Source organism: Pristis pectinata, chromosome 9 (genome assembly GCF_009764475.1).
Source record: "Pristis pectinata isolate sPriPec2 chromosome 9, sPriPec2.1.pri, whole genome shotgun sequence".
Classification (NCBI taxonomy): Eukaryota; Metazoa; Chordata; class Chondrichthyes; order Rhinopristiformes; family Pristidae; genus Pristis; species Pristis pectinata.
This window is the reverse complement of record NC_067413.1, coordinates 52,362,735-52,389,920: the sequence shown is the minus strand read 5'-3', so window position 1 is coordinate 52,389,920 and position 27,186 is coordinate 52,362,735. Positions and strand designations below refer to the sequence as shown.

The window sequence follows — 27,186 nt, the reverse complement described above, 5'->3', positions numbered from 1 at the left end:
TATCACCTGTGAGTGGCCTTGTGCTCACTTATGGCTGATCATGGCTCTTTCATTGCTGATTGCTTATTCTTATGCAGATGATTTCCTGCTCTTTTATGGTTGATCTCCTGCTTTTCTGTAGCTGATCTCACTCTAGTTTGTTGGGGATCACCCTCTCTTTTGAGGATGTTCTGCACTTTCGTATTCCTTTGCCCTTGATCTAATGGCCTTTTGTTGGTCACCTCCTGATCTTTGTAGCTGATCTCCTGCATTTTTGCAGTTGAACTTGCACTCTTCTGATGCTTTGCTCACTTAATTGGTAAATGATATTCTACTCCTTAATACCTAATCTTCGGCTTGTTCATGGCTGAGCCCCTAATCTTTCATAAGTAATCTGTTTTTTGGCAGCTGGTCTTCTAGTCTTTTGAAGCTGATTCCTGCTCCTTTGTAGCTAGTCCCCTGTTCTTTGTTTGATAGCTCTGCTCTTTTGTAATTGATCTCTTGCTCTTTTCTCCCTGAACTCACTTTCTTTTAGCAGATCCCTTGTTCTTTAGAAATTGATCTCAGCTCCTTTGCAACTGATCTCCTATACACTTCTGTTTGAGCTCACCTTTGGTGCTGATCTTTTGCTTTTTTGTAGCTCATCTGTTCCGTATTTATCTTAAGGTAGATCTTGTTGAATCGAAATTTTAGAGTTGGTCTGGGATCTTTTGAGGCTGTCTCTTGAGTGACACTCAGGAAGGCTTCACAGGTGTTAAGAATGCTGCTTCTGCACCTGTGGCCTGTGAACAGCTTTAGTCCTTATTATGTGAATGAAAATGACAGTAGTCACATCTAATGGTGATCCTTGCACACCTGGGAAGCTACTGCATGTATCTGGTATCTTCCTGTATTAGTTAAATGGAGACTCTGAAAAGAAAATTGAGGTCTTTTTTACAACTTGTGTGATGCCACTGATTTTCCATTATTTTTGAAATTGAAATTTGGTCATGTGACTTACAAATATGGTACTATGCAATCCAACTTCAAGGCACTTATATTTTCTATTTGTTGTATTACAGTTTTTGTGTACAGTTCCCTTTTACGTTTATCTGTTCGGGGTGTTTCATTAATTATGAGCTTAAATTTTGTTTGCAAGAATATCCCTCTTTGAGTTTTTGTGTATGAGACCTGTCATTTCTTTCTAATCATATGTAGTACATTTAATATTGGAGTTCTTTATCTGGTCTTGAGATCCTAAAATTACATGTCCCTTCACTACAACATACAGTTTTATAAGTTGTGCATAAGTTACACCATTGAAAGTGAAATTTGAAAGTAAGGGAGGGACTGTAGACAGTTTTATCAACTAATCTGCAACTGTCTACCATCATAGATTCAAGCATTCAGTAAATACTGCAAAATTACTTGAATTAATTTTCCTTCCAGTTCAGAGAATCAATTAGCATGCACATTTATGACTTTAACTGTTGGAGCAGCATGAATATGTATCAACTGGTGTGCCCTGAAAACTCTGGAATTTAGTTCGATCACAGTTCTATAATTTAAAATCAGTTAACCCAAACAGTTACAGAAAATGCTGGAAACGCTTAGCAGGTCAGGCATCATTTGTGGAAAGGCAGACAGAGTTAATGTTTCAGGTCAAAAACCCTTTGTCAGATGCTGTCTGTTGAGTATTCCCAGCATTTTCTGATTTTGTTTTAGCTTTCCAGCATCTGCAGTTTTGTTTTGAATTTCACTTAGCTCAAATATTTTCTCCATAAAGCTGTTAACTTGGGAATATGTTTTGCTTAAAAGGCTGTGTACACTTCATTTTGAAGTTTATGGGTATAGAAAAGGTACAAGAGCATCATATTCATACTCTGAGCTGACTGTTGTTATACTTAAATGAGTATTCTTTAGCATTGCTATTTAACTAGCATGACTGAGCAGGATAGATTTGAATCATGAACTTAAATCAAAGGCTGCTGATAGAGATCATTGAAATTGCAGTATCCATTTTCCAGTGTCAATTTCCAGTCACTTTCGTATGTTCTGAATCAGCCGCTTAGTAAACTGTGCATTCATACTGATTCAGCTGCAGAACCGTTAGTAAAAAGATTAAAATATACAGGATGGAAACATGAAAAATTCAAACAAAGGTCAGTGTAAGGTTGAAAGCTGCATTACTGTCCTGGAAGAATGAGAGTCTGCTGGAGAGATGGTTGCTGTGACCCAGAAGTGCTGGAAACTCTTGAAGTAACTGGTGTATTGCATTACATTGTTTGAGAAAATTTATACGAAACTGATTTATGCTGAAACTTCAGAACACACAAATTTGCTCAAGCATTTGTAACACTTCCAAGAATTACCTGCTAAAATCTTCTGCAGCTTTTGCATAGATCTTCCTCCATGCCTCATGCAAAAGACTAGCTCATGTGAGTTATGTGAGGCATAAATTTATGACTGAAAATTCAGATGTGGCAAAGTCACCTGGAGTTAACTCATTTTACTAGGGTTTATGGCAATTTTCATTTCCCTTTTATTAGTATTTTATTACTGGGATATGTACTATATATTTTATATATATATGTGAGAGAAAGAGAGAGAGAGAGAGAGAAAAGGTGTGTCACTCACCCTTTCCACCTCCCACCAACCCCTTCTCCATCCCATCCTTGTAGTCAGCAGGACTAAGTGGCTGGAATGGCTTTCTCTATCAAAACACCCTGGAAATAATAACGTAAGAGGAAAGTGAGAATCAGATGGAAGTAACTGTGGGAATAGGGAGCCATGGGTAGATAAAAGTTCACTCACTCTAACTCTTACTGATGGAGCTACATCTACACATGTTTTAAGCTACTTTCTAGCATAGGTAGGTGAGCTTCATTGGACCTTTGCACATAAGTATCCATTTGCAAGATCAATGCAGAACCAGTAGAAAATTTAAACAGAAAGTGCTGGAAAAACCCAGCACATCAGGCAGCATCTGTGTAAAGAGAAACAGTCAACATTTCGGGTCTGCAACCCTTCATTAGATGTTGCAGACCTGAAATGTTGACTGTTTCTTTTTCCACACATGCTGCCTGATTTGCTGAGTTTCTCCAGCATTTTCTGTTTTTGTTTCAGAGTCTAGCACCTGCAGTATTTTTTTGATTTTCAGTATAAAATTCACCAGCCTAGAATTTAACCTGCTCCATAATCGGAGCATTAAAGTAACATTGTGCTTTGACCTAATGCTTTTCAAAACTTGCAGAAGGATCATGACTGAAGATGTGCACAATAGCATAGGCATTTTTTTTATACAAACACTGCCTTATATGGCAGCTGGTGCATATTATTACATTCATTCATCCGTAATTTTGTGCAGCTACTGACACATGACCAGTAAATCAAAGGCTGTTGATAGAGATCATTGAAACTGCACTGTCAATTTTCCAGTGTCAATTTCTACTCACTCACGTATGTGCTGAATTACCACTGCTGCAACTTGTAAAATGTCGTGTGGTGTGTATGTGAAGAATGGCAAACAAAGCTGCAGGAGAGGGGAAGGAATTTTACTGATAAGAGCCTTAAAATGCTGCTGGTGGAGACCCACAACAGGAGAGAGTGGTTGTTGGCATCAGGGGTTCCAGGAGGCCATCTAGGGCAACAACTAAGCATGTCTGGCAGGAGGTGGTTCAGGAGCTTATCGCATGAAGGTACACCCAGGAGCATGGAGCAGTACAGGAAGAAGTTCAGTTACCTCATATGATACTTGAAGGTGAGATCTACACCCAATATTTGCTCCTGATATGTCAGTTGTTGTTAGCTCCAACACAATGACCATACAGACAACAACTCTTCCTCCCCAACACTGACAGTCAGATACTGAAAACCCTTTGCCCTTTCCACCCCTCCTCCACACCCACTGACAGACAGACACTGACAATACCCTCCTTTTCTTCCCCCCTCCTTCACAATCACCAAGAGACAGACACTGACACACATTGATGAAGCAAGACAAACATCTCATGGGTCCATCTCATTAATCTGCCTCTTTGTCTTACAGGCAAAGGTCGCATGCAACCGCCACCTGTCAGGGCAGACAGGAGGGGGGCCCTCTCAGGCTACGAGACTGACCAGTCTGGAGGAGAGGGTCCTCTTCCTCATGGACAGCCGAGCTCCATGCCCCAGTGTCAGCAGAGCAAGTTAAGAATCTGCCTGGTATGCATTTATTTCATGATTATTCAACATAACTCTCGCCTTTTGAAATGACCTCTATGTTTAAAATGTGTGTTGGCCACTTTACACAAAGGGACAATGCATGGAGTGTTGCCGTGCTATTGTTTCTGTCCTTATAATTGCAGGCTCACAAGAGAAACACCATACTAGACTCCAGAGGCCCATGAAGAGGAAGAGGAAAAGGTGGAGGAGGAGGAGGAGGGGTCGGAAAATGACAAGTATGCGGCTGTTGGGGAGCTGGAAGGCACCAGTTCAGAAACTGGCACCAGTTCAGAAACTGGCACCACAAAAGCAGAGCATAGTGTAGAAGGGTGTGTTGCATGTTGGAAGCCACTTGGCACGCGTGGGTTGCAGTCAGGCAGCAAGGGATAGGAGATTTAACCTGTTGGTTTGCTGGAAGTTAATTCTGCACAGTAGTACTGCTCTGGAAAAATCAGCTGCAGACCAAGAAGGGGAGGCATTCCAGAGATGGCAAGTCAGGATGCACAGTGAAATGACTGGTACCTTTTCTGGCCTGTCACATTGAATGCAGGAGTTAACTAGGATCATGGATAAATCTACATCAAATGCTTTGCAGACAGTAGTGAAGAGCTAGGGGAGCATCACTTGTACTCTGGAGCCAACACACATTTCTAGACCAGCTACCACCAATGCTCTGGAAACACAGTGGCAGATGGGGCTGGTTTCAGGCTTCCATGGAGATACAGACATCTCAGTCCATGTGCTTCAGAACTCTGCTAACCAGCAGTTTAACCTCCAATGTGAGCAAATTGCTGTTTTTTAGGAACTGAAAGATGCCTCAATAGTCCTCAATGCAGCCATCAGAGCAGACAGGTGTATTTCACTTGAATTGGCAGAGGTTTGGTTGGCTCTCGTGACATTAGAGTGATTTGGGTCTCAGCAGATCTGAATAGTTATCTTTTCAGTTGCATGAGTATCTTGGTGGCACTGCAGGGATTGCAAGTTCTTTCTACTCAGGATTTCTCCCACCACCACTGACTGTGTGTCCATGCTCTCACTAGTGTCCACCATCAGCTTTTCTAATTGTTGTCACTCAAATTGGAACACAATCAGAAGCCAGCCCTTCAAGGGAAGGAGTTCATGATGGGCATCCATCCTAGACAGGAGTCATAAGAGACTGCAGATGCTGGAATCTAGAGCAACACAGAAGATGCTAGAGAAACTCAGCAGGTCAAGCAGCATCTATAGAGAGAACTATTTCCCTCCATAGATACTGCCTGACCCACTGAGTCCCTTCAGCATCTTGTGTGTCTATCATAGACATCTGCTTCTAGCACTTTGGAAAGAAGGCAGACTTCCTATAGCCAGGTGCCAAGGGAGCACTGCAATGTGGTAGTAGTATCATTAAACCCACTTGGAAAGCAAGCACAATTAGGAAGCAATAGGTATCATTAATCAGATTATAAAATGACCAGCAAGTTTTACATTTACCTTGCAAGCTTTGTCTGAAATTAAAGAACTTTTATGTTCAGATATTTGTAATTTTTCTTTGATGTTTAATTCTGAAAAAGCACTTTTATTTTAGCTTACCATTCTTTGTGAAAGGGAAGTATTTGGCCAAGCATTGACTGGAAATACTGAAAGGAATGTGACTAGTGCATTGCATTTCTTGGCTTTATTGTAATCTAAGGAACTAGATTAAACCTTCAAAACATGGCGAGAGATTGAAACACATGAGCAAAGTGTTTTTCTTTAATCATAACGAAAGATAAGCTGGTGATTCAACCTTGAATCACTGCAGTGTGGCCAACATCTTATCAGTAAGCATGGGTGAGGCAATCCAGTATTGTCTCTGATTGCTTGCATTACCCATCAGAAAGGTTTTATGCACTACTCCCGATCACTTATCTCTATTTCGCATGGTCACAGAGGCTTCCATCTAGAATAGCGTGCATACCAGGCATAGACAGATATAATTCATTCCATGGCATCTTGCATCTCATTTGCAGAGTTCTTTACCATTGGTAAAACATACTTATAGTCGAAGCATCAAATTAAATGCTGCACAAGACACCACAGTGGTATCATTCCCAACACTGTTCCATCAGTATGGGCTTCTTATTAGATAAAGGTAAGGCGCTCAAATGTAGATACATTAAGAGGTCTTGAGGAGAACAGATATCATTTAACTTTTCCCTTCATGGTATTGAATACAAGTATCTTAGTGGTTGCTTCTCAGGTATAAATAATTAAATTAAAGTGTGGAAAAGGAGGGCCAATGTTTCCTAGACTCTAACTTTCAGAATCAGAATTAGGTTTAATATCAGAAATTTGTTGTTTTGTGGCAGTGCATTGCAAAGACATAAAATTACAAAATAAATAAATAGTGCAAAAAAAAGAAATAATGAAGTAGTGTTCATGGGTTCATGGACCGTTCAGAAATTAGAACTTTAATATAATCTCAGTAGTTATTGAGATTATGCATTCTTCAATTTAAGGAATCTGCATTTGCCAATAATACTTTAGGATGGTATTTAATCCAAGAGAGAAATGAGGGTGCTAGTAAATCAAATTTTATATGTTGCCATGTTACTTATGAAATTAACCCTGGAATAGATCCATTGAGCCAGTTGCTTTCAATATTCTTTAAATATTCCATTTAGTTGACGTTTGAAAGATTAATTAATGAAAGGAGCCACCTTCATGAGAGGATTGCTCCCAATAAGACAGTGTGATGCAGGTGTAATGGAGCTATGTTCACATGAATGCAGACAGAACTTTCAGGCAGATGTCATGGAGGAGACCACCTTGAGGCAGATAATAGGCTAGTCATTCTCATGATGCGGGAGTTTATCTTTGAACATCTAACACTGGAATTTCAAATCTGCTGACAGAGGTTATAAACTGGGAAAGATAAACCTTGCATTCAAATGTTGAGCAACTTTATAAAGTCAAGAGTATTCTTCAGAAGCATGCACCAGAATGGACCACAAAAATGATGCAGAGTCATTACAATGTGGCCCAGGCTTCTAACCAGTAGTTTTTGTAGTGATATATGTCTATAAAAGAGCTGCAAATAATGAAACTTTGAATGTTGTGTGAACTTGTCATCTGTTAGATAATCCTCATGTCTTGTGGGTGTTGCCAGTGGAAGGCAGCTCTTCTCTCCCTTTTCTTCCTTCTTGTCTTCTTGCTCCTGTTCCTCCTGTCTTTCCTGCTACACTTCCTCTTAGTGAAAGCCTTTAGGAAGGGACTCTGCTCAGCTCTTTGCGAAATTGTGTAATAGCTGGCAGACAACGACGTAGAAAGGTCTTTCAGGTGAGTACTGGAAAGTGGCACAAACAACATAATCTCAATTTGAGCAGCAGAGTTAATTGAGCAATGCAAAACACATATATTGGATGGGATGCACCCAAGGTAACTGAGGAAAGGAATGGTGGGAATTGCAGAGATTTGTTTGGTCGCAACCTTTAAATATCTCTAAAGATATGAAGGGGTCATTGCCAAATTAGGTGATTACAAATGTTACCCATTGGTCAAAAAGGAAGGAGGGATAAACCCAGCAATTACAGGAGTTAGCTTAATATTAGTAGGCAGAAATTTTTAGGGATAAAATTAATTTTTGCTTGTGAAAATCTAGCAAGATCTGTAAAAGGCAAATTGAGTTTGACCAATTTAATTCTGAATTAGTTGAGAAAATAATGACATTAATGAAGATGGTGTGGTCAATATATGTATGGATTTTCAACTGGGATCTGATGAAGCGAAATTTAAAAAATAAATACTTACATTTATAGAGCCTTTGAAAATGTCAGGATATCCCATTATATTGTAAAGTTCATGTAGTATATTTGGCTGTTACAAGATAAGTATTTGGTATTCATATATTTGTTTCAGGTTGCAAACATCTACAGCCCTTGGTGTGGCAAGTGGTGAATCACCTTTTCCTGCATTAACAAGTGGCTCTCAGACATGAATGCATTAGGTCAAATAAAGAGCAGACGGCACATAGACTTGGGCAAGTTACTGTAATGGGCAAAAGAGAAGGAGGGTCTGAAGAGGAGGCCATATTCTCAGAGATTTTTAGAGACCCAATCCACTGAGGAACAATGTGTGAAACAGCTGTGCTCTATGTGTCCTTGATAAAATCTGCCACCTGTGGCAGCCGCAACTACAACATCAGAGCAGTGCAAGAACCACATTGTTTCAATCTGTAATTGTGACTGATAACAAAATTTGATGCCTCTGGCACCTTCCAAGATGGAATTGGATATATTTGCAAAATCTTGCAGTGTGCTGTCTGCCACTATCTAAGAAAGACCATTGATACCCTGTGTTCAATAAGAGCCAAATATACTGTCTATTTCCTTGCCAGAAGCAAGTAGGTGAAACATACATTTGGGTCCATTGTGATTGCAGCCAACCCCATGGTCCAGGATACCTGTAAACATGATTTTGTGAGCACTTTGCTACATGTCTGCTCTCTATCAGAACTAAAAGAGATTACAGCCCCAGTGCTTGACTGTAAGTAGCAAACCATGCAAGTCAATGGCCATTATGCTGCCAACAGACATGGTTCCATCATTCTGCAGCACTTCACTATGCTGCTGAGTCATCACTGCAAACCAAAGGGTGACTTCTAGGCAGCCGCACTATCTGTTGACTGCAGTATGCAATTCATGAGGGTATTTACAAACCATGAATATGTGTACAATCCAAAAGCGCTTGTGCAACATGCTTATAATGAAAACCATGTTGCCACATGAGATGCATTCAAGATTGTGCCAAGATATTGTTTCCTCTACCTGGAGTTTAAAAATATATGTCAAGGCTCAGGGTGGTCAACATTGGACAACAGCATTCTGGACAACATTGACGCCATGAGAGGGCTGACTTTGTCACCAGCTGAGGATCATGAAGAAGAACATGGAAAAGGAAGGAAGAAGGATACTCAACAGACTCTTTGGGCTATCCAAGAAGAGCTCATTTAAGTGTGATGCTAATAAATGCAACCCATTTTTTTCATTACCCAGTGGCCAAATATCTATCATTCTTCTGTCTCAGGTAAAAATAAAAAAGCAATCACAAGGTAAAACAGTCCAAATCAAATCTTTAAATGCAACCATGACACATTACATGCAGAAGTAAACTGATCCCCCTTGCACAAGTCTTTAGTACCTCTTTTTCTCATGCTTTTGCTTCTACAAGGTGACATCCCGGTGATTGTTATAGAGCATGGTTAGGGGAAGGTTGCTGTCTTTTAGTGGAGAAGACCACAGATGACCTTTGAGAATGACATTGAGCATCACTGGTTCTAGAAGGCTTGCCATGGATGACAGCAGCCTGGCTGACAGTCAACACAAGGTCACTGGCAGGTGGCAGTGGTAGAAGAACAAATGCTGTCTCCCTGAGATAGGACAGCTGGTTTGTCCCATATGCACACCTCCAGGATGGCACCTCAGCAATATTAATAATCTTTTGGAGAAGAGAGTGCTGGACAGCTGGTGTATGACAGTAGTCTAAGTTTCCACCACAGAATTTAGATGTTGGATAGCTGCTGGTTGTTTTGCAGTGCAGGTTGTGACACTGTCTATCAAGTGCAGCATAATAGTTTGTTTCACATGTATGAATGGGGTTGTTCAGCACTTCCATGCTGGAAAGAATGGACTTTAAACTCTGTGTAAATTCTGTTCAAGGTGGCATTGGATTCCTCTTTGCCACTGAACTCTGGCTTGGAAATCTTGTGGTGCATATCTTGCTTCTGCAATGTGCACCATTGAAGTCCTCATCTGAATGTTGCATAGCAGAAATGTAATCTCAGCTTCTGCAGGCTGACAGTTGCCTCCTACACTGGCAGCAATTGTCCTGCTCTTAAAAAATTATTCGTAAAATAGTGCTAAAGGAATGCTCTGAGCCTATTTTACATGTGTGAATGATTTATGCAATGAATTGTGCAATTAGAATCATGAAAGCCAGTTTGCTGCCTGTTTATGTGCAGAAATCATGCAAAAATTGTCTGATGTGCACTTCACAGTATAATCTTATGCAGGAGCTCCTGATGTGGTGGCTCTGTTCAAGTGAAGAAGACACTTTGAGACAGATTTTCCCCTAAGTGGCAAGTGATTGATCTGAGTTGCTTGACCATTGGAGATGGGAACTTGGAGTGGTGATTATTTTGGTTGGGGACCTCACAAGTAAAGAAGGAGTTCTTGCTTTTTAGGATGGATGACACCAGGACTGCCTATGAACATCCCAGGCCAAGTTCACAACAGCAGCTCAGATAGGGATTGCTCCTTTAGCTTATTGTGGAGCAGGTGAGGCAAATGCTGTTTCCTGAGTTTACATCTTTGCTAGAATATAGTGATTTTAGCTATACACTGCATGCCGATCACTGTTTACCAATGGAAGACCGCTACACAGTGTATCAGAATTATGTGTGCACCAAGTTGCTGATAACTTTCCTAACTTCAGCAGTTGATTTTTATCCAAAAATCCATCACATTATGTGTAGAAATATAGCACCATATGATAGAATTTCTAGCCTATTTCTACTACTTTCTGCTTAGTTTGCAATTCCTGATTATCTGAAAGGAGATAGGCAGAAGGATAACTTTATTGTGTGAAGTAGTTGGTGATGAAGTAAGGACACATTCTTGCATCAGCTACAATTTGTAAGTTAGGAGATTGTGGAATTTAAAGGACATAGGACATGAAACTGAAATAAAATATGAAAATGCCATCATGTTTAAATGATTTAGCCCTGTGGCTAACGACAGCCTCAGCAAGGGCCATCTCAATAATGCCAGTGTTGTCTGTTCTAAGGGAGTTAAGGCATGCAGGCATACCTGTGCCCTCTACTTAGTTACTGCTGTATCTAATTTTGTACCACTTTATCTTGTAAGAGAAATGATGTAAGTGAATGTAGTATACTGTAACCTGATTGGGTGTTGTGCAACATATAAAATATCGGTGTAAGCCTTGGAGCAGTGCTCAGTATGTGATAGAGTAAATGAATAGCTACAAACACCAATCGAACGAAAGTGTTGGTGGGTGACTGACGGTGTGGTGAAGTGAGCAGTAATTGATGTTAGTGACGCAGTTGGAAGGATATCACATTGAAGATGTATTCACAATCCTTAATTGCTTGTGGGAGGTCATTGAACTTATAGTGGAACAATATCCTTGAGTTTGATTTTTTTGACATTAACTTCAATAGTGTCTGCTACCACTTCCTTTTGTGCATGAGGCCTTCTGACCACCCATGGATGCACTCCCACTATGTACCTCCCTCAGCAAGGCCTGTGGTGCAGCATCCAATAACCTTGGATCCCACCATTTTTCACTGTTTCCTGGGTCAGATTCATTTCCCACATAACCATCAGAAGTGCAGGTGAGGTTTAGATGGGATAGCTATTTACAATATCAGTCACTTGGTGAAATCTCCAACCAATGAACATACCGCTGGCTGGGTGCAGAAATAATTCAAATGACCAAGTAGCATGAAATTGTCTCCTGTCTACATTATCAAAGGTATGGGTTAATCTCATTGCAATCCAATTCTGGGGATTGTCCAATTTAGGTAATGGGAAAAATGTGCTAGGGCTGTGAACTAATTGAGCAGCTCCTTCAAATAACCAGCATGTGCAGGATAGGCCAAATAGCCCATTAGTGCTTTTAACTTCTATATTCTACTTTGAGGTAAAGAACAACTCTCTCAGCCTGCTGATTGATGGCTATTGAGGTGGAAGGAGATGCATAACAAGCTGTCAGAGAGAGAAAAAGGATAGGCCACTCTAGGACTTCCTGACTGTATGACAAAATTCAAGTAACTCTGGAAGAAAGGAGGCTTAAGGGTGTAATTGACAATAAGCCCAACTCTCATAGTTCAATGGCCTTGCACCATCTGGCTGTCAGAACTTGTGAATCAGTTATATGGACATGCTGTGAAGGTATCTCTGCCTATGAAATCATGTTCGAAGATGAATGCAGTCTGACTCTCTTGTAACCAAACCTGCCAAGGATGCCTCCTTTTATCCTTCCTATCCTTTCTATGATAAGACAAAGTTAAGATGATTCATTTTGTGAAAACTACTGATACAGCATTGAAGGCAGACTGATAAATAGCAGCTCTGAAACATTTGATGTAACCTTCTAATCAACGGTGGAAGCAGGAAATAATCAAAACAAAAGGCAAAAAAAAGTCTGAAGTACTTATAATATGCTTTTTGCAAACCTTATTGTTCTCTTTAAATGTGCTTTATAAAGCTACATGCTGAAAGAACTTAGCACACCTATTTTATGCAAGTTATTTCATCGAAGCTTAAATTCAATATAGTTATTTCAAACTGACAGGTAGTTATGTGTGCATAAGCAACTGAGATGCTAAGTAGATGGAAATCAGTGGAAAGAATCTCCACCCTTTTTCAATTGATTACACACACTTTATGCCTGTTAATTCAATGCAACTAAGTGGAAAATTTATTTCAGTGTTTCTTTAAGCAGATTGCATAAACTATAAGGCAGGAAATTGCTTTATTGTGTTGCGGAGTATTATTTTGGGTTTTCAAGGGTTACACAGAAAGTTCCTTAACACATTTCAATTAGTGCATTAAAATGTGTGCTTTAATGCTCACTTGGCAAGACAACCAATAAAGTGGCAGAATCAATAATCCTGATAATCAGTTGTGAACTACAATTACAAGCTATTTAAGCAGCAGTTAACTGAGCAAAATTGATTAAGAATGGGATATTAGAGTGAGAAAAAGCAGGTTTACTATTCAGACACAGTAAACCTCAGTTTTATGAAAAGGGAAAGAAAAAAAACAATTAATAGGACTGGTGACTTCCCACAATAGCAGAAATGACAGTTATATGAATGCAAGCAGAACCAATAAGGTGTCCCAATGTTTTGTAAATGTCTAATTTAAATGTAGGACACTTGCAATGTGTGACATATGGAAGTTTAGGATCATCAGAATTCTTGTACAACTAAAAAAATGTGTAGACAAAAGCCGATGACTAAACTTCAAGCAACACATTGAATAAACATATTGAAGTTGATTTGATTGTTCTACTGCTTATTTATTTGTTGGTTGCAATAACATAAGATCCCAGTGTAGGATGCCAGTAGTTAAATGGAGACTTTACAAAATGGGTTTTTATTTTGAAGGAATGATATTATTAAGAACTCATAGGGTGATGTTTCTTAAATTAATATATGGCTGTGGTCAAACATTATTAGGTCAGAAGCTGTTTCCTCAATGCTTTTTCCAAACTCCTATCCAGACTGATCATCAACCTGCACGGCGGGACTTACAAAATATGTAGTAAAAGCTGGCCAGTTCAGTCAATGTGTCAGAAGAATTACATTAAAATTGCAGTAGTATGTTTGATAGTTTTATTTGGATTTGTAAGTCATGTACTAACTGTCTGAACTGTCGTTAATTATTTGCTCAGTCACTTACTGTGGCACAATTGGACACCATCAGTCCTATTCCCACTCATATTTCCCCATAGTTCTGCAATTTGTTCTCATACCCATCAGCATCCCTTCACTAAATAATTCTTTTGCCACTTGTCTTTACCAGGGTTAATTTAGAGTAGCCAATTAACCCACCAGCATGTAGAGTAGTAAAGATAGCATATAGCATGCTTGCCTTCATCAGTTGGGGCATTGACTATAAGAGTCAAGAAGTCACGTTGCAGCTATATAAAGCTTTGGTTAGGCTGCATTTGGAGTATTGTGTGCAGTTCTGGTTGCCCCATTACAGGAAGGGTATAGAGGATTTGGAGAGGATACAGAAGAGGTTTACCAGGATGCTGCCTGAATTAGAGGCTGTTAGATAGGCACATAAATATGCAGCGAATGGAGGGATATGGATCAGGTATGGACAGAAGGGATTAGTTAGCATCATGTTCGACACAGACATTGTGGGCTGATGGTCCTGTTACTGTGCTGTGCTGTTCTGTGTTCATGACTTTGGGATATGGGAAGAGACTGGAGCACCAGGATGAAACCCACAGGGAGAATGTGCAAACTCCACACAGACAGAACTGAAATCAGGATCAAACCCAGGTAGCTGGAGCTGTGAGGCAGCAGCACTATCTGTTGCACCACCATGCCAGCCACTGATGTGGGAGTTTCATGAGCAATGGCTAAAGAGGCTGGGCTTAGTTTTCAAGAAGCCATTTTTCCACACTTTCTCTTCACTTCCTTTCACAACATGAGTTTTTTTGATGAAAATCATTAATGAATTGAGAATTGCTCTCCAAGAAAGAACATGTGCAGTTCTGTACTGGTTTTGCTTGTCAACTGGCCATTGAGAGAATAAAATTCTCTTCAGGATTATTGAGAACACAATGTACACCACTGCCTGAATATCAATGTGGGTGCTTTTAATAATCCTCGAGCTCTGAGAAATTCAATATACAAGTTGAATGTACTATTTGCTCGTGCTGTTGATGAAGCTGTTCACTTTTTTTTTACATATCTTTGGAAAACAGCTGATACTAATTCTTTATTTGTTTACAAGATTTGATTGTCATGGGAAGGAGCAATTATGAATGTAGTGGGTTGCAGGTAAGATAATCATATTCCTATAGGACTGGGATCACATGTGGGCCAGACTGAGTAAGAACAGCAGACAACCTTCCCTGAAAGAAGGATGTTCACATCAGTCTGGGAGTTTCATGGCCACCATTACTAATGCCAGCTTTTTATTCTAGATCTATTTAAATAATTTGATTTAACTTCCCAGGTGTCATTGTGGGATTTGAATGTGCATCTCTGGATCAATTATATAGGCCTTCAGATACTAGTGTTGGCAACTTAGCCACTATTCTCCCATATCCTTTAATAGATACGCATTTAAGGAAGTTATCCAATTACATAAAAAAACAAGCTCTTCTAGCATCATGTTTCCAATTGACTATTTGTTCCAACCTTATATTGCACCTTGCATTCAACCAGATTTCTTTCCTTCTTTTGCTGCTCCTGCCAATTGCAGTGTTACTGAATTCATTGTAATTAATGTCAATAAAAGTTAGAATTGCAAGGTCAAGTATGTAGCTCTTCATCTTTCCTCTGGAATTTTCAGTACTATGTGAGGTCAAGCATAGGGTCTAAATATAGAGCATTATATTCCAAACAGAGTTGTATATTCTTAACAGGTTATTATATTGGCAATAACAGGACTGATGACTAACACACATCCTCAGTGATTTAACAGGCTTTAGCAACTCAGTCCACACCAAGCTTTGCAGTTGTTGGCAAACAGACAGTAAACACAGGCTAAATAGCACTCACTGAATTACCGATTAATAAAACTTTCATACCACAAATAGTAGGCTAAGTGCCAGCAGTGGTTTCCAGGCTGTGAAATAAAAATGTGAGTAAACAACTGTTCCCATTAACAGCTTGTCCATCAATCTTTACAAATAACAAAGTGACATGTGCATACACAATAGTGCATTCCTAGGTATTCATCGAGTAAAATAAAAGTTTACCTGCTTGAGACTTTGAATTCAAGCTAATTTTGAACATTAATTTTGACCCTTACTAAGGCGTCATTCTCAGAAATGATGAAGTGATTGGATGAAGGTTTATGGCATATTGTTTATGTAAGTTGCTTATTTCAAATAGGCTGTTGCCTATTAGAGATCTGGCAGTGCCACACAGGAACTAGAGGATAAAATCTGTACAATATTGGTACATTAAAACTATTAATTTGAATAGAACTTCTCCACTTGTCATGCCAATTCCAGAAAAATCCTACCTCTGAAGAAAATATTAATTTAATTTGTCCTTCTCAGTAGCAGGTGAGAGAACAACACCTGCTACTGAGGTAATGATACCAATCAATGGCATCATTTCACATCTTGAGCAGTAAGTCTGCTAAGGGATCCAGATGAAAGGAAAGAGGCCCCCACATGATAACTTCACCCAATGCTTGGCATATATTAGGAGCAGTACTTATACACAGAGTTTGTGTTAACTATCATTTACAAGCATTTTAAAATGGCTTGGACTTACCAATTGACTTTTTGTGTCCACTTGGTACTTGAAATTTTCTAGCCCTGCTTTGAATTTATGAAGGGTTTCATATAAATTTATTGACACTATTATTTCTGTGACAGATTACAACTAATGAAAACTAAGCATTTGAATTTTCCATTTGGATCAATCAGTTGACTACTTGAGTGAAAGTAAATTTATCCAGTGATTGACTGTTATTCTTACTAATTGTATTCTAGTTTTACTCTGTTAAAGGACAGCTATTACGAAAGTAAATAAGATCCTTGTACACTGTTATTTAGGTGATGAAGATGGCAGTCAGGAAACAGCAGAATCAGATGGAGAAAAGCCAGGCCAGTCTAATTTGGAGCTGGAAGACTGGAATGGACCAGGTACATCTCAGCTTTCCACCATCTATTATTATTTCTTTATTTCTGCTACTGTGAATGTTACTTTATCAGATGATCAAATTAAATATTGTGGCTGATAAATTTTATTTGTATCCTAAATGTGAGAAGAGATACTGTTGGATTTGAATTTGCTTTTGACCTTTGTGATAGTACATTGTAGCCTAGAAGATACTGTGTGATCCAAAAAACACCATTTTAAAATAGAGAATGTTCTCATTTGAGGAAAAGATTTTTTTTAATGTCACACCAATTATTAAAAGAGTGAAAATAGATAACTGATTTTGAGTAGGTCTGTGACTGCTCTCCATCAATTATAAAGATGTCTGTTTTCCAAATGTGATATGAGGGATTCAGCCTTATGTTTTAATATTCTTACCAATTTGATACAAATGAGTAGTATTTAACAAGAAGGAACAAAATTGTAACTGCTGAAATGACAATTGAAAAACAGATATTTTGGAAACTTGCACTCAGTGTAGATCTCCAGAGCTGACCCTGATAAGTTCATGGGGGCAGGAAGAGTGCCTCCAGGTCTGGGCCCTCAAGATTTAGAGACTGCCTGTTCCATGGCAGTGGCTGAAAATACCAATAAACACTGCCAAGACTGGCCCACATCACATGTCTGCCAGGAAAACAATTTAGCTTGACAACTCTGGAGACACAAAAGAGTGCAGATACTGGAATCTGTAGCAACAAACGAGATGCTGGAGGAACTCAGCGAGTCAGGCAGCATCTCTCTCCAGTGGGAGACCCGAAACGTTGTCTGTCCATTTTCCTCCACTGGTGCTGCATCACCTGCTGAGTCCCTCCAGCATCTTGTTTGTTCCTTGACAAGCCTCATCTCCACTTGCCCATCCTAGGTGCCCAATGCCAATCCTTTCCTGAATCCTTAAGTTTGTTCCACTTCTATTAGTTTTAATGAGGTGACCATGGGTAACCTGACTCCCCAGGTTTCCTCATACCAGTTATACCAGACAACAATTTAAAGACCAGAGCACAGAAAATACCAGTGCAGAGAATCCTGGAGATGGTCCCAGTTCTCCCCCCTTTATTCTGTTGTGCCACTCAAAATGAGTAGGTGGGATAAGGCTATGAAGAAGACTTTTCCTTATGGGATATGAAAGTTATGGGAGAAGTCTGTCAGAACATTGTGCCATTTTGAAGTTAATGGTGAAAATAAGAAATAATTGAAATTATTAGAAATACAGCTAAAAAAAGGAAGGATTTGAATGTTTTAATATGCATTTTGCCTATAATCTTTATCTATCAGGAGCAGGAGTAAAGGTAATTTACCCTTGAGATTACCCTGCCAATCTTGGCCTCAACACCACTTTTCCTCTCTCCCTGCCATATCCCTTAACTCCTTTGCAATTCAAATTTCTGTCAGTCTCCACTTAGAATATATTCAGTAATTCCATCTCCACAATTATCGGAGGCCAGTGTAGGGTGCTGGTATATGATCTGGAGTACTGAAACACTGTGAGAGATACTGAATCACAATCTGTAATGTTTCTTCATGTTCTGTCCTCCAGTACCTCAGACTTTTATCCCATACCCACACTGTGCATTAATTTCCCGGCCTTTACATCAGTAATTCAGAATGTGTTGCAATGCATCTGCCAACATTTCTGAATATCCTGCAGTTCTCCATGCTTTGCTGTGGTACTCCAGATTATGCTCCGGTAACCTAGAATGCACTCCAGTACTCTAGAATGTGTCTGGTACTCCAGAAGCTTCATAAGTAGTACAGACCACATCCACTTCTCCACACCATGCTTCACCAAACTGACTGTGCTCCATTTTCTGAGACTATGTTCCAGCACCTTAAATTATGCTCCCCTACTCTGGACAGTCCTCTGCTTCCACAGGCTGCACGCCAGTCCTCTTGCCTCTGTCTCATTACCCCAGACCAAGCCTCAGTTCTGCTGACTGTGCTTGAGCAATTCATCGGCCTGTTCTCAGGTACCGCAGACTGTGCTCTACTACTCCAGCCTGTGCCCCAGTGCAGTGCAAGATGGTAGATTACAGGCTTGAGTACTGGACCACAGTCTGGAACATAGAACACAACCTGTAAACTAGAGTGCAGTTTGGATTACAAAAGCACAGCCTGTAATAGCTGAGCACAAGTTGACGCACCACTCACTGTTCTCATGAAGAGCAATCCCATCAGTCCCATTTCCACTTTCCTTATTTTCCTTTGGTCCTCTAACTTATTCTCTCTCACCTGCAACACTTTCTGGATTGCTCTCCAGCTGACCATGTCCATGCTGACCATTATGTATCCATCTGCAGTAATACCATTTACCAGCACTCGGTCCATAGTTTTCTAAGCCTTCCCAATTGATATAGTTAACTAATATTTAAACACACCAGAGTACTCTCTGGAATACTGAAAGCTGGTCTGATTCATTATAGCATTGTACTCACTACCATCTGGGGTACTGGTGCCATAATCTGGATTACTGGAGTACAGACTGCAGTACTGAAGTCTGATGGGGGCTCTCGAGAGTAGTCTGAGCATTGGAGCTATAACTGTGATGATGGAGTAGAGTGTTGGCTGCAGAGTTCAATCAGGTGTGTAGTGTGGATTACTGATGCATATTGTAGATTATTGGAGACCTATCTAGATTGCACAGGTCTCTGATATATTTTTGCAGTGGATCTTGAAACTTAGTTAACTCTGAGTGTGGGCTTTGGTGAATGAGTGTGAGTGTACGTTACTTCATTAAGTTCATCCTAAATTAGCCAAAGCTAGTAACTTTTATAGTTAAATCCTAGCTGGCTGTTTTTTTTTAGCTGAAGCTTGCAGTTTCAGAAGAGGGGAAGCAAGGTTCCTTTTGGACCACCCTTTCTCATTGTAGTTGTGACCTTTTCAACTGAGGTCATTCAATTTTAGTTGACTGGAATTGCACTGTTTGAGTGTTTCAAAAGGGAGGCAGTGTGGGGTTTTGCAGTGGATCTTGGAATGTAGCAGTTTGAGAGTGCAGGCTTCAGTGAGTGAGAAGGCTTTAGTGAGGACTTCTCAACACTGGCCTTTGGTTGGCTAGTGTGACATTGGTGTTGGTCTGGTAGGTGGTTGGCAATCTTTTTCACTTATTTTATAGTTCAAATTTTGGGCATGGAGATTGGATTACATTTCATAGTACCCTCTCTAAATTACAGGTAAGGCAGATGAGCTCAGTCCTGTGTGTTATGCAGCCCACAGCATGTGGGAATTCTGAAACATTCCTTGTAGTTTGGGTGATTACATCTGCAGTGGGTGTCTGCAGTTCGACCAGTTTGAGCAGCAGGTCTCAGAACTTGAGTGTGAACTGGAGGCACTTTGGTGCAACCACAAGCATGAAGTTAGGAGGCTAGGACACAGGAGATAATTTCTGGATTACTTGCTGGTGAATGTAGGAGGATAAATCAGATGAATGCGTGGCTAAAGGGATGGTGTAGGAGGGAGGACTTTAGTTTCCTGGATCACTGGGACTGTTTGTGGGGAAGGTGGGACCTGTATGAGCTGGACAAGATGAACCTGAAGAATGGGTCCAACATCCTTCTGGGAAGTTTGTTAGTATTGTCGGGGGGCGGGGGTAGTTGGGAGGGTGGGGGTGGTTAAACTAATTTGGCAGAGCAGGAGACACTGAGTTGTGGGTGGGAGGGGTTGGTACTGTCAAATCCAGAGGAAAACCTGAGTCAGTCCAATAGGCAGAGTAGATGTAGGCATCATGAGACACAGGAGAGGAATGGAAGGCTAACTTGCATTGATTTTAGATGTGACCAAGGAATCCAGGAATCCTGGATTCGAGTAATATGGAAGGCTACGTAAAGAAAACAAAAGGAAGCATATGGCAAGTATAGAGAACTGAAAGGCCCTTCAGGATTATAGAGGGTACTTAAAGAAATTAGGAGGGCAAAGAGGGAATATCACTGGTGTACAAGATTAAGGAAAGTCCCAAAGCATTTTATATTAAGGGCAAGAGAATAACCAGGAAGAGAATAGGGTCCACTGGGGACCAAAGGGGCAATCTGTATGGAGCCCAGAGGACACAGGTGAGATTTTAAATTAATACTTTTCAGCTGTATTCATAAGAGGAAGAACAGAGTGGTTAGTGAATTCAGGGAGGGTGCCTGTGGTGGAATTGTAGAACAAAGTACCATTGAAGAGGAGAAGTTACACGTAGTTCTGCTATAATGCCTGTTTCCATAACGCGAATTGAAAAACTATTTGCATTATATGGGCTGAATTGGTTATAATGCGATTAAGAGTTATTTTGGAATTTGGCAAGCAGGAACAAAAGCTGTCTTAGGGGAAAAAAGTATTGGGAAAAAAAACTATTTACATGTAACCTCCCCGCAGTAATTAGACACCTTAATTCTCAAGAACACAGGCTGTTAGTTTCACTGCAGGGGGCCATTGGAAATTGACAAGCAATTGCTTCTATTGACACTTGTGCAAGGATACTTTATTAAACAATGTAATGTACAGCCTTCAGTATTTTTTAGCTTGCAGTAACAGTAAAAGCTGATAGCTATTAAGAACACATTTATTTTTGAAAAACCTGCAGGAAAAATAACTTTCATTGCAAGTCTGAAACTCTCTAGCCCCTAACCCCCCTTTTCCCCAATTGTTTTTATAACACGATGTTCTATGACACAAGATTTCTTGGGAATGCAACTGTTGTGTTATAGCAGAACTGTGTTAGATGTCCATTCAAGGTAGATAAATCCCTAGGGCCTGATGTTATGGGACACAAGGAAGGAGATGCTTGGGGCCCTGATAGAGATTTTTAGATCTTTGCTGGTGCTGGATGTGGACCTTTATTCAAAATTGGCAGCAAGGATAAGCCAGGTAATTACAGGCCTGTAAGTCTGATGTTAGTGGTAGAGAAGGATTTGGGGAAAAAAATGGAGACTAACCTACATTTGGAAAGTCAGGGACTGATGAGGGATAGTCATCATAGTCTTGTTTGGGAGATATCCTGTCTGGCCAGTTTGATTGAACTTTTCAAAGTGGTAACAACATTTATTGAGGGGAATGTGGTTGATGTGGTCTACATGTACTTCACTAAGACTTTTGACAAAGTCCCACATGGGAAATTAGTCTAGAAATTTAGAGCCCTTGGGATCCAAGGTAAATTTGTAAATTGGGTCCAAAATTGTGTTGATTTTGTGATCAGAACTCTGTGACAGTGGTGTACAACAGGGATCTGTGTTGGGTCTCTTACATTTTGCTACATGCAGTAATGATTCGGAAATAAATATAGGAGGCACAATTAGTAAATTTGCAGATGATACTAAAATTGTTTTTGCTTATTGAGTATGGTGTTAGGCTACAGGATGATGTTGTTTAGTTGGTAAGCTGTGTGGAGCAATGGCAGATGGAATTTAATCCTGATAAGTGGAAGGTGATATATTTTGGGAAGACTAGTAAGGGTAGGACATACACAATGAGTGGAGGGCCCAAGAGAATATCGGGAAATAGAGGAACCATATTATGCAAGTCCAAGGTTTCCTGAAGGTGGCAACACAGGTAGATAAGGTGGTGAAGAAGGCTTATGATATACTTGAGTTAGGAGGTTATGGCACAATTTTATAAAACACTGGTTGGGCCACAGCTGGGGTATTGTGTACAGTTCTGGTCACCACACTGATGGAAGGACTTGATTGCATTGGAGAGGGAGCAGGTGAGAATCACCAGGATGTTGCTGGTGAGGAGCATTTCAGTTATGAGGAGAGACTGGATAGAGCAGAGAAGGCTGAGGGATGACCTGAAAGTCTATAAAAATTATGAGGTGTATAAATAGGGTAGATAGTAAAAAACCTTTCCTCATGGCACAGGCATCTAAAATTAGGGGGCATAGTTTTAATGTAAGCAGTTTAAAGGGGATCTGAGGAAGAACCCTTTTACCTCAGATGGTGGTTGGAATCTGAAACGCACTGCCCGAGTGAGTGGTGAAGGCAGAGACTCTCACAACATTGAAGAAATATTTAGGCGAGTACTTCAATTGCCAAGGTGTTGAAGGCTACAGACCGAGTGCTGGTAAATGGGATTAGGGTGGAGAAGTACTTGGTGGTTGGCATGGACATGGCGGGCTGAAGGGCCTGTTTGTTAGCTGTGTGACTCTGTGACATGTTGCAGTACTGGATGACAAATGTGTACATGCTGGAGCTCTGGAGCGTAGACTGTGGTGTTAGAGCAACATCTACCATGCTGGAGCACTGGAGGGCATACTGGATCAATGTCTGGAGGATTGCAGCATGTTCTGAAATATAGGAGCTGCAGTCTGTGCTCCTGGAGGACAGGCTGGAGTACTTGAACACAGTCAGGAGCACTTGATTACAGTAGAGCAGTCTGCAATGCTGACGCAGACTCTGGAATATTGTTGCATATTTCTGCATGCTTCAGCATTATCTGGGATACTGGAGCACACTTGGGTGTACTGAAATGCTGGAGAATAATGTGGGGTATTGTAACCCTGTCTATTGTTGCATCGACTGGAATACTGCAGCAAATTTTGAGGAACTGGCGTACTGCCTAGAGCACTGGAACATTGGTTAGAGCTCCAGAGTGCAGGATGGAGTGCTGCAGCAATGTCTGGAGCTCTGGTTAGAACCTTGGAGCACCAGTTGGTGTGCTGGAGCACCGGCTGGAGTTCTGGAGCAATGTCAGACTTAGTGGAACATAACCTGAGGTCTTGGAGTCCTGTCTTAAGTTATATTGACAAAATGAGGTCACACTTTGGAGTACTAGTGCACTGGTTGGAATTCTGGAGCAATGGCTGAAGAGTTGGAGAATTAGCTGGCCAGTTACATCACCATCTGGAGAGGTGAAGCACTAGGTGAAGTATTACATCATTGGATGGTTTTCTGGAATATGGCTGTGGTGCTGAATTACTGGCTATAGTACTGGTATCAAGTCTGGAGTACTCATCTGACCTCAGTCTTAGCTGGTGGGACATGACCTGGAGCACTTGAGTAAGGACAGCAGCTGGAGCCCTTTATGGGACACTGGAGCTCTATCTGTAATACTGTAACATTCTCAGGGGTGTTGGAGCATAGTCTGAGATACTGGAATTCAAATGAGAGTGCTGGTGGATAGTCTGGAATATGGTGCTTAATCTAGGGCATTGGTGCCCTGTCTGCATTACTTGATCTTGAATACTGGAGCTCATTTTGGGGTATTGAAGCACTGGCTCAAGTTCTGAAGCACTCAGTGGAGTGGTAGAACGTAGGCTAGAATAGTGTACACCAGCTAGAGTCCTGTGGTGCTGCCTGTGTGCCGGGCTCCACACTGGAGTACTAGATTTTACTTGAAGGCCCTGGAGCCCTCTTTGTGGTACTGGAGCTCTGCTTCACATCTGGAGCGCAAACGTAAATCCTGTATGTACCACCCTCTGTGTAAAAAAAAAGTTGCCCCTTAAGTTCCTATTAAATTTTCCCCTTTCACAAACTTATTCCCTCTAGTTCTTGATTCCCCAGTCCTGGGAAAAAGATTGAGTGCATTCACCCTATGTATCCTCTCATGATTTTACATCTCTATAAGATCACTCTTCAGTTTCCTACACTCCAAGGAAAAAAGTCTTAGCTTGCTCAACTTCTCCTTATAACTCAGCCTCTTGAGTCCTACAACATCCTTGTAAATCTTTTAAGCACTCTTTCCAGTTTAATAACATCCTTCCTATAGCAAGGTGACCAAAACTGAATGCAATACTCCAAGTGCGGCCTCACTGATGTCTTGTACAACTGCAATGTAACCTCCCAACCTCTATACTCATTACCTTGATTGATGAAGGCCAGTGTGGCAAAAACCTTCTTCACCATCCTGCCTGCCTGTGACTCCACTTTCAGGAACCATGTGCCTGAATTCCAAGGTCCTGAAGCAATTTCTGGGGTACCAAATCATCATCATCAGTATCGGAGTACGAGAGCAAGTTGACCTGGCAATAGGAGGCCGGGGGTGATGCTACATGGTTGTTTTAGTGATTAGATGCCTGTTACTAGTGGTTTTTCTCAGGGATTGGTGCTTGGACCTTTGCTGTTTGTAATATATATGAATGATTTAGATGTGCATGTCAGAGGCATAATCAGTAAGTTTGCATATGACATGAAGATTGGTAGATCTTGCATAGTGTAGATGGTAGTGATATCAATGTGTTGGCGAAATGGGCTGATAAATGCAGATGGAGTTCAATCCAGATAAATGTGAAGTGATGCATTTTGGGAGAACTAACGGGGAAAGGATATATACCATAAATGGTAGGGTTCTAGGGAGTATTGATGAACAGAGGAACCTTGTGCAAATCTGAAGATCCTTGAAGATGGCAGTGCAAATAGATAACATGGTTAGGAAGGCATATGGGATACTGGCCTTCATTAGTTAGGGCATTGAATACAGAAGCAAGGAGGTTATGCTCTTTATAAATTTGGTTAGTTCTCAACTGGAGTACTGCATTCAGATCTGGGTACCACACTATAGGAAGGATGTGTTAGCACTAGAGAGGGTGCAGAAGAGATTCACCAGGTTGTTGCCTGGGATAGAGCGGTTAAGTTATGAGGAAAGACTGGAGAAGTTATGTCTTTTCTCCCTGGAGCAGAGGAGGTTAAGAGGGATTGTGGTACATAAAATTATACATGGGCAGGGGCATACATATGGGTAGACCACAGGAAACCTTTCTCCATATCAGAACTCTCGACATAGATTTAGGATAAGGGGACAGACTTCTTCACCTGGAGAGTGGTTAGTACCTGGAATGCACTGCCCAAGAGAGTGGTTGAAAGGGAGTTCCTGACAGTGTTTCAGAAGTCACTTGAATCACTTAGGCATAGATGGGTCTGTGCCAAATGCTGGGAGAAGGGATTATTGCAAATGGGTATCCACTGGTTGGCATGGATGTGGTGGGCTGAAAGGCCTATTTCTATGTTGTACATCTCTGTGACCCTGAGAGAAGCAATTTTTATGCACCTCAAAAGGCCAGCACCTTATTTTGTAGCTATGTCCCCTTGTTCGTGACTCTCCCACCAGTGGAAATATCTCAATATCCACCCTGTGAAGTCCCCTTAGATTCTTATAAGTTTGAGTAGTGTCATCCCTCATTCTTCTAGACTCCAAGGAATATAAACCCAAATTGTTCAGCCTGTCTTGATAGGGCAAATCTCTCATTCAAGGAATTAGCCTGGTGAATCTCCTTTGGACTGCTGCTAATGCTACCATATCATTTTTTAGGTATGGGGACCAAAACTGTCCACAGTGTTTCAGGTGTGGCCTCATAAACACCTTGTACAACTGTAACAAAACCTCCTTTTTCTTAAACTCTAACCCTTTTGGAATAAAGACCAAATGCCGTTTCCCTTCTTAACTACTTGTTGGACCTACCTGCTAACTTTTGTGTATCATGCACAGGAACACCTAGATCACACTGAACTTCACTCATTTGCAGTCTCTCTCTCCATTTAGGTAATAATCTGCCTTTTGATTCCTCTTAATGAAGTGCATGACCTCACACTTCCCCACATTAAACTAATCACTAGGTCCTCATCACAACATGCCCATCCACCTCTTTTCATATCATCAGCAAACTTGGAAACCTTCCATTTCGTTCCCTTCTCCAGGTCATCTAATGTAAATAGTAAACAAGTGAGTGCTAGGAGCTAATCCTTGGGGTACTTCACTATTTACATCACTCCAACAAGAAAAGGACCCAGTTATCAAACTCTTTGTTTTCTGTGTGACAGCCAGTTTTCAATCCATCCCAACACATTTCCTCCAATATCTTGGGCTCTTAATTTATGCACTAGCCTCTTATGTAGCACCTTAGCAAATGCCTTTTGGAAATCTAAATACACAACAGCAATCGGTTCCCCTCCATCTACTCTCCTTCTCACATCCTCAAAGAATTTGTCAAACATTACTGACCTTGGTGACTAGGTTTGATTATATTCAGCTTTCCTAAATAATTAGTTGCTTCCTCTTTGATTATTGACTTCAGCAACTTGCCAGTAATAGATGTTAAACTAACCAGCCTGTGGTCCCCCGCCTTCTGACTTCCTTCCTTTTTGAACAAAGGAGTCACATTAGCTGTTTTCCAATCTTCTGGTACCCTCCCTGAACTTAATTGGTTATGAAGATTTTCAACCAATGGGTCCACTATCTCTGCCACCACTTCCTTTAAAACCCTTGGGTGCAAGTCAACAGGTCTTGGCGATTTGTCTGTCTTTATCCTTGTGAGCTTCTCTAATACCTTATCCCTTGTGGTTGGTATCTTTTCGAGTTCCTCCCTGTTATTTGAAATTAGCCTATTGTTATTTATCGTTTCCTCAATATAGAGACAAAAACAGCACATCATAATCCAGGTGTGATCTCAATAATGCCCTCCACAGTTATAGCAAGGTTTTCCTATTTCTATTCTCTATCCCCTTTGCAATAAAGACAAATATTTCGTTTACATTCCTGATTTCCTGTTCCACCTGCATGCTCTCTTTCTGTATTTCTTTCCTGGGAAAACCCAAGTTCCTCTGTATGGCAGCATTTTATAATCTTCCATTTAAATATTCTGCTTTTCTTTCTACCAAAGTGGATAGCCTCACATTTCCCCACAATATACTCCCATCTGCTGAGCTATCCTTCTGCTGCATTTG

At 40.7% G+C, this 27,186-nt stretch overlaps 1 protein-coding gene across 6 annotated transcripts in view; it reads left to right on the top strand.

The window, feature by feature from the left end:
• The window catches only part of zfpm2a (zinc finger protein, FOG family member 2a), a 602,778-nt gene that overhangs the window by 212,483 nt on the left and 363,109 nt on the right, over positions 1-27,186 (top strand). For 3 of the 6 annotated variants that reach the window (XM_052023933.1, XM_052023931.1, XM_052023934.1), the window contains exon 3: positions 16,456-16,545. The exons of 1 other annotated variant lie outside the window; for it this stretch is intronic. In XM_052023933.1, the coding sequence (XP_051879893.1) occupies positions 16,456-16,545 (90 nt within the window). Of the gene's footprint in view, positions 1-4,006; positions 4,162-16,455; positions 16,546-27,186 lie in introns of all 6 variants that reach the window. 2 more of the 6 variants (XM_052023929.1, XM_052023930.1) reach the window with 1 other exon arrangement.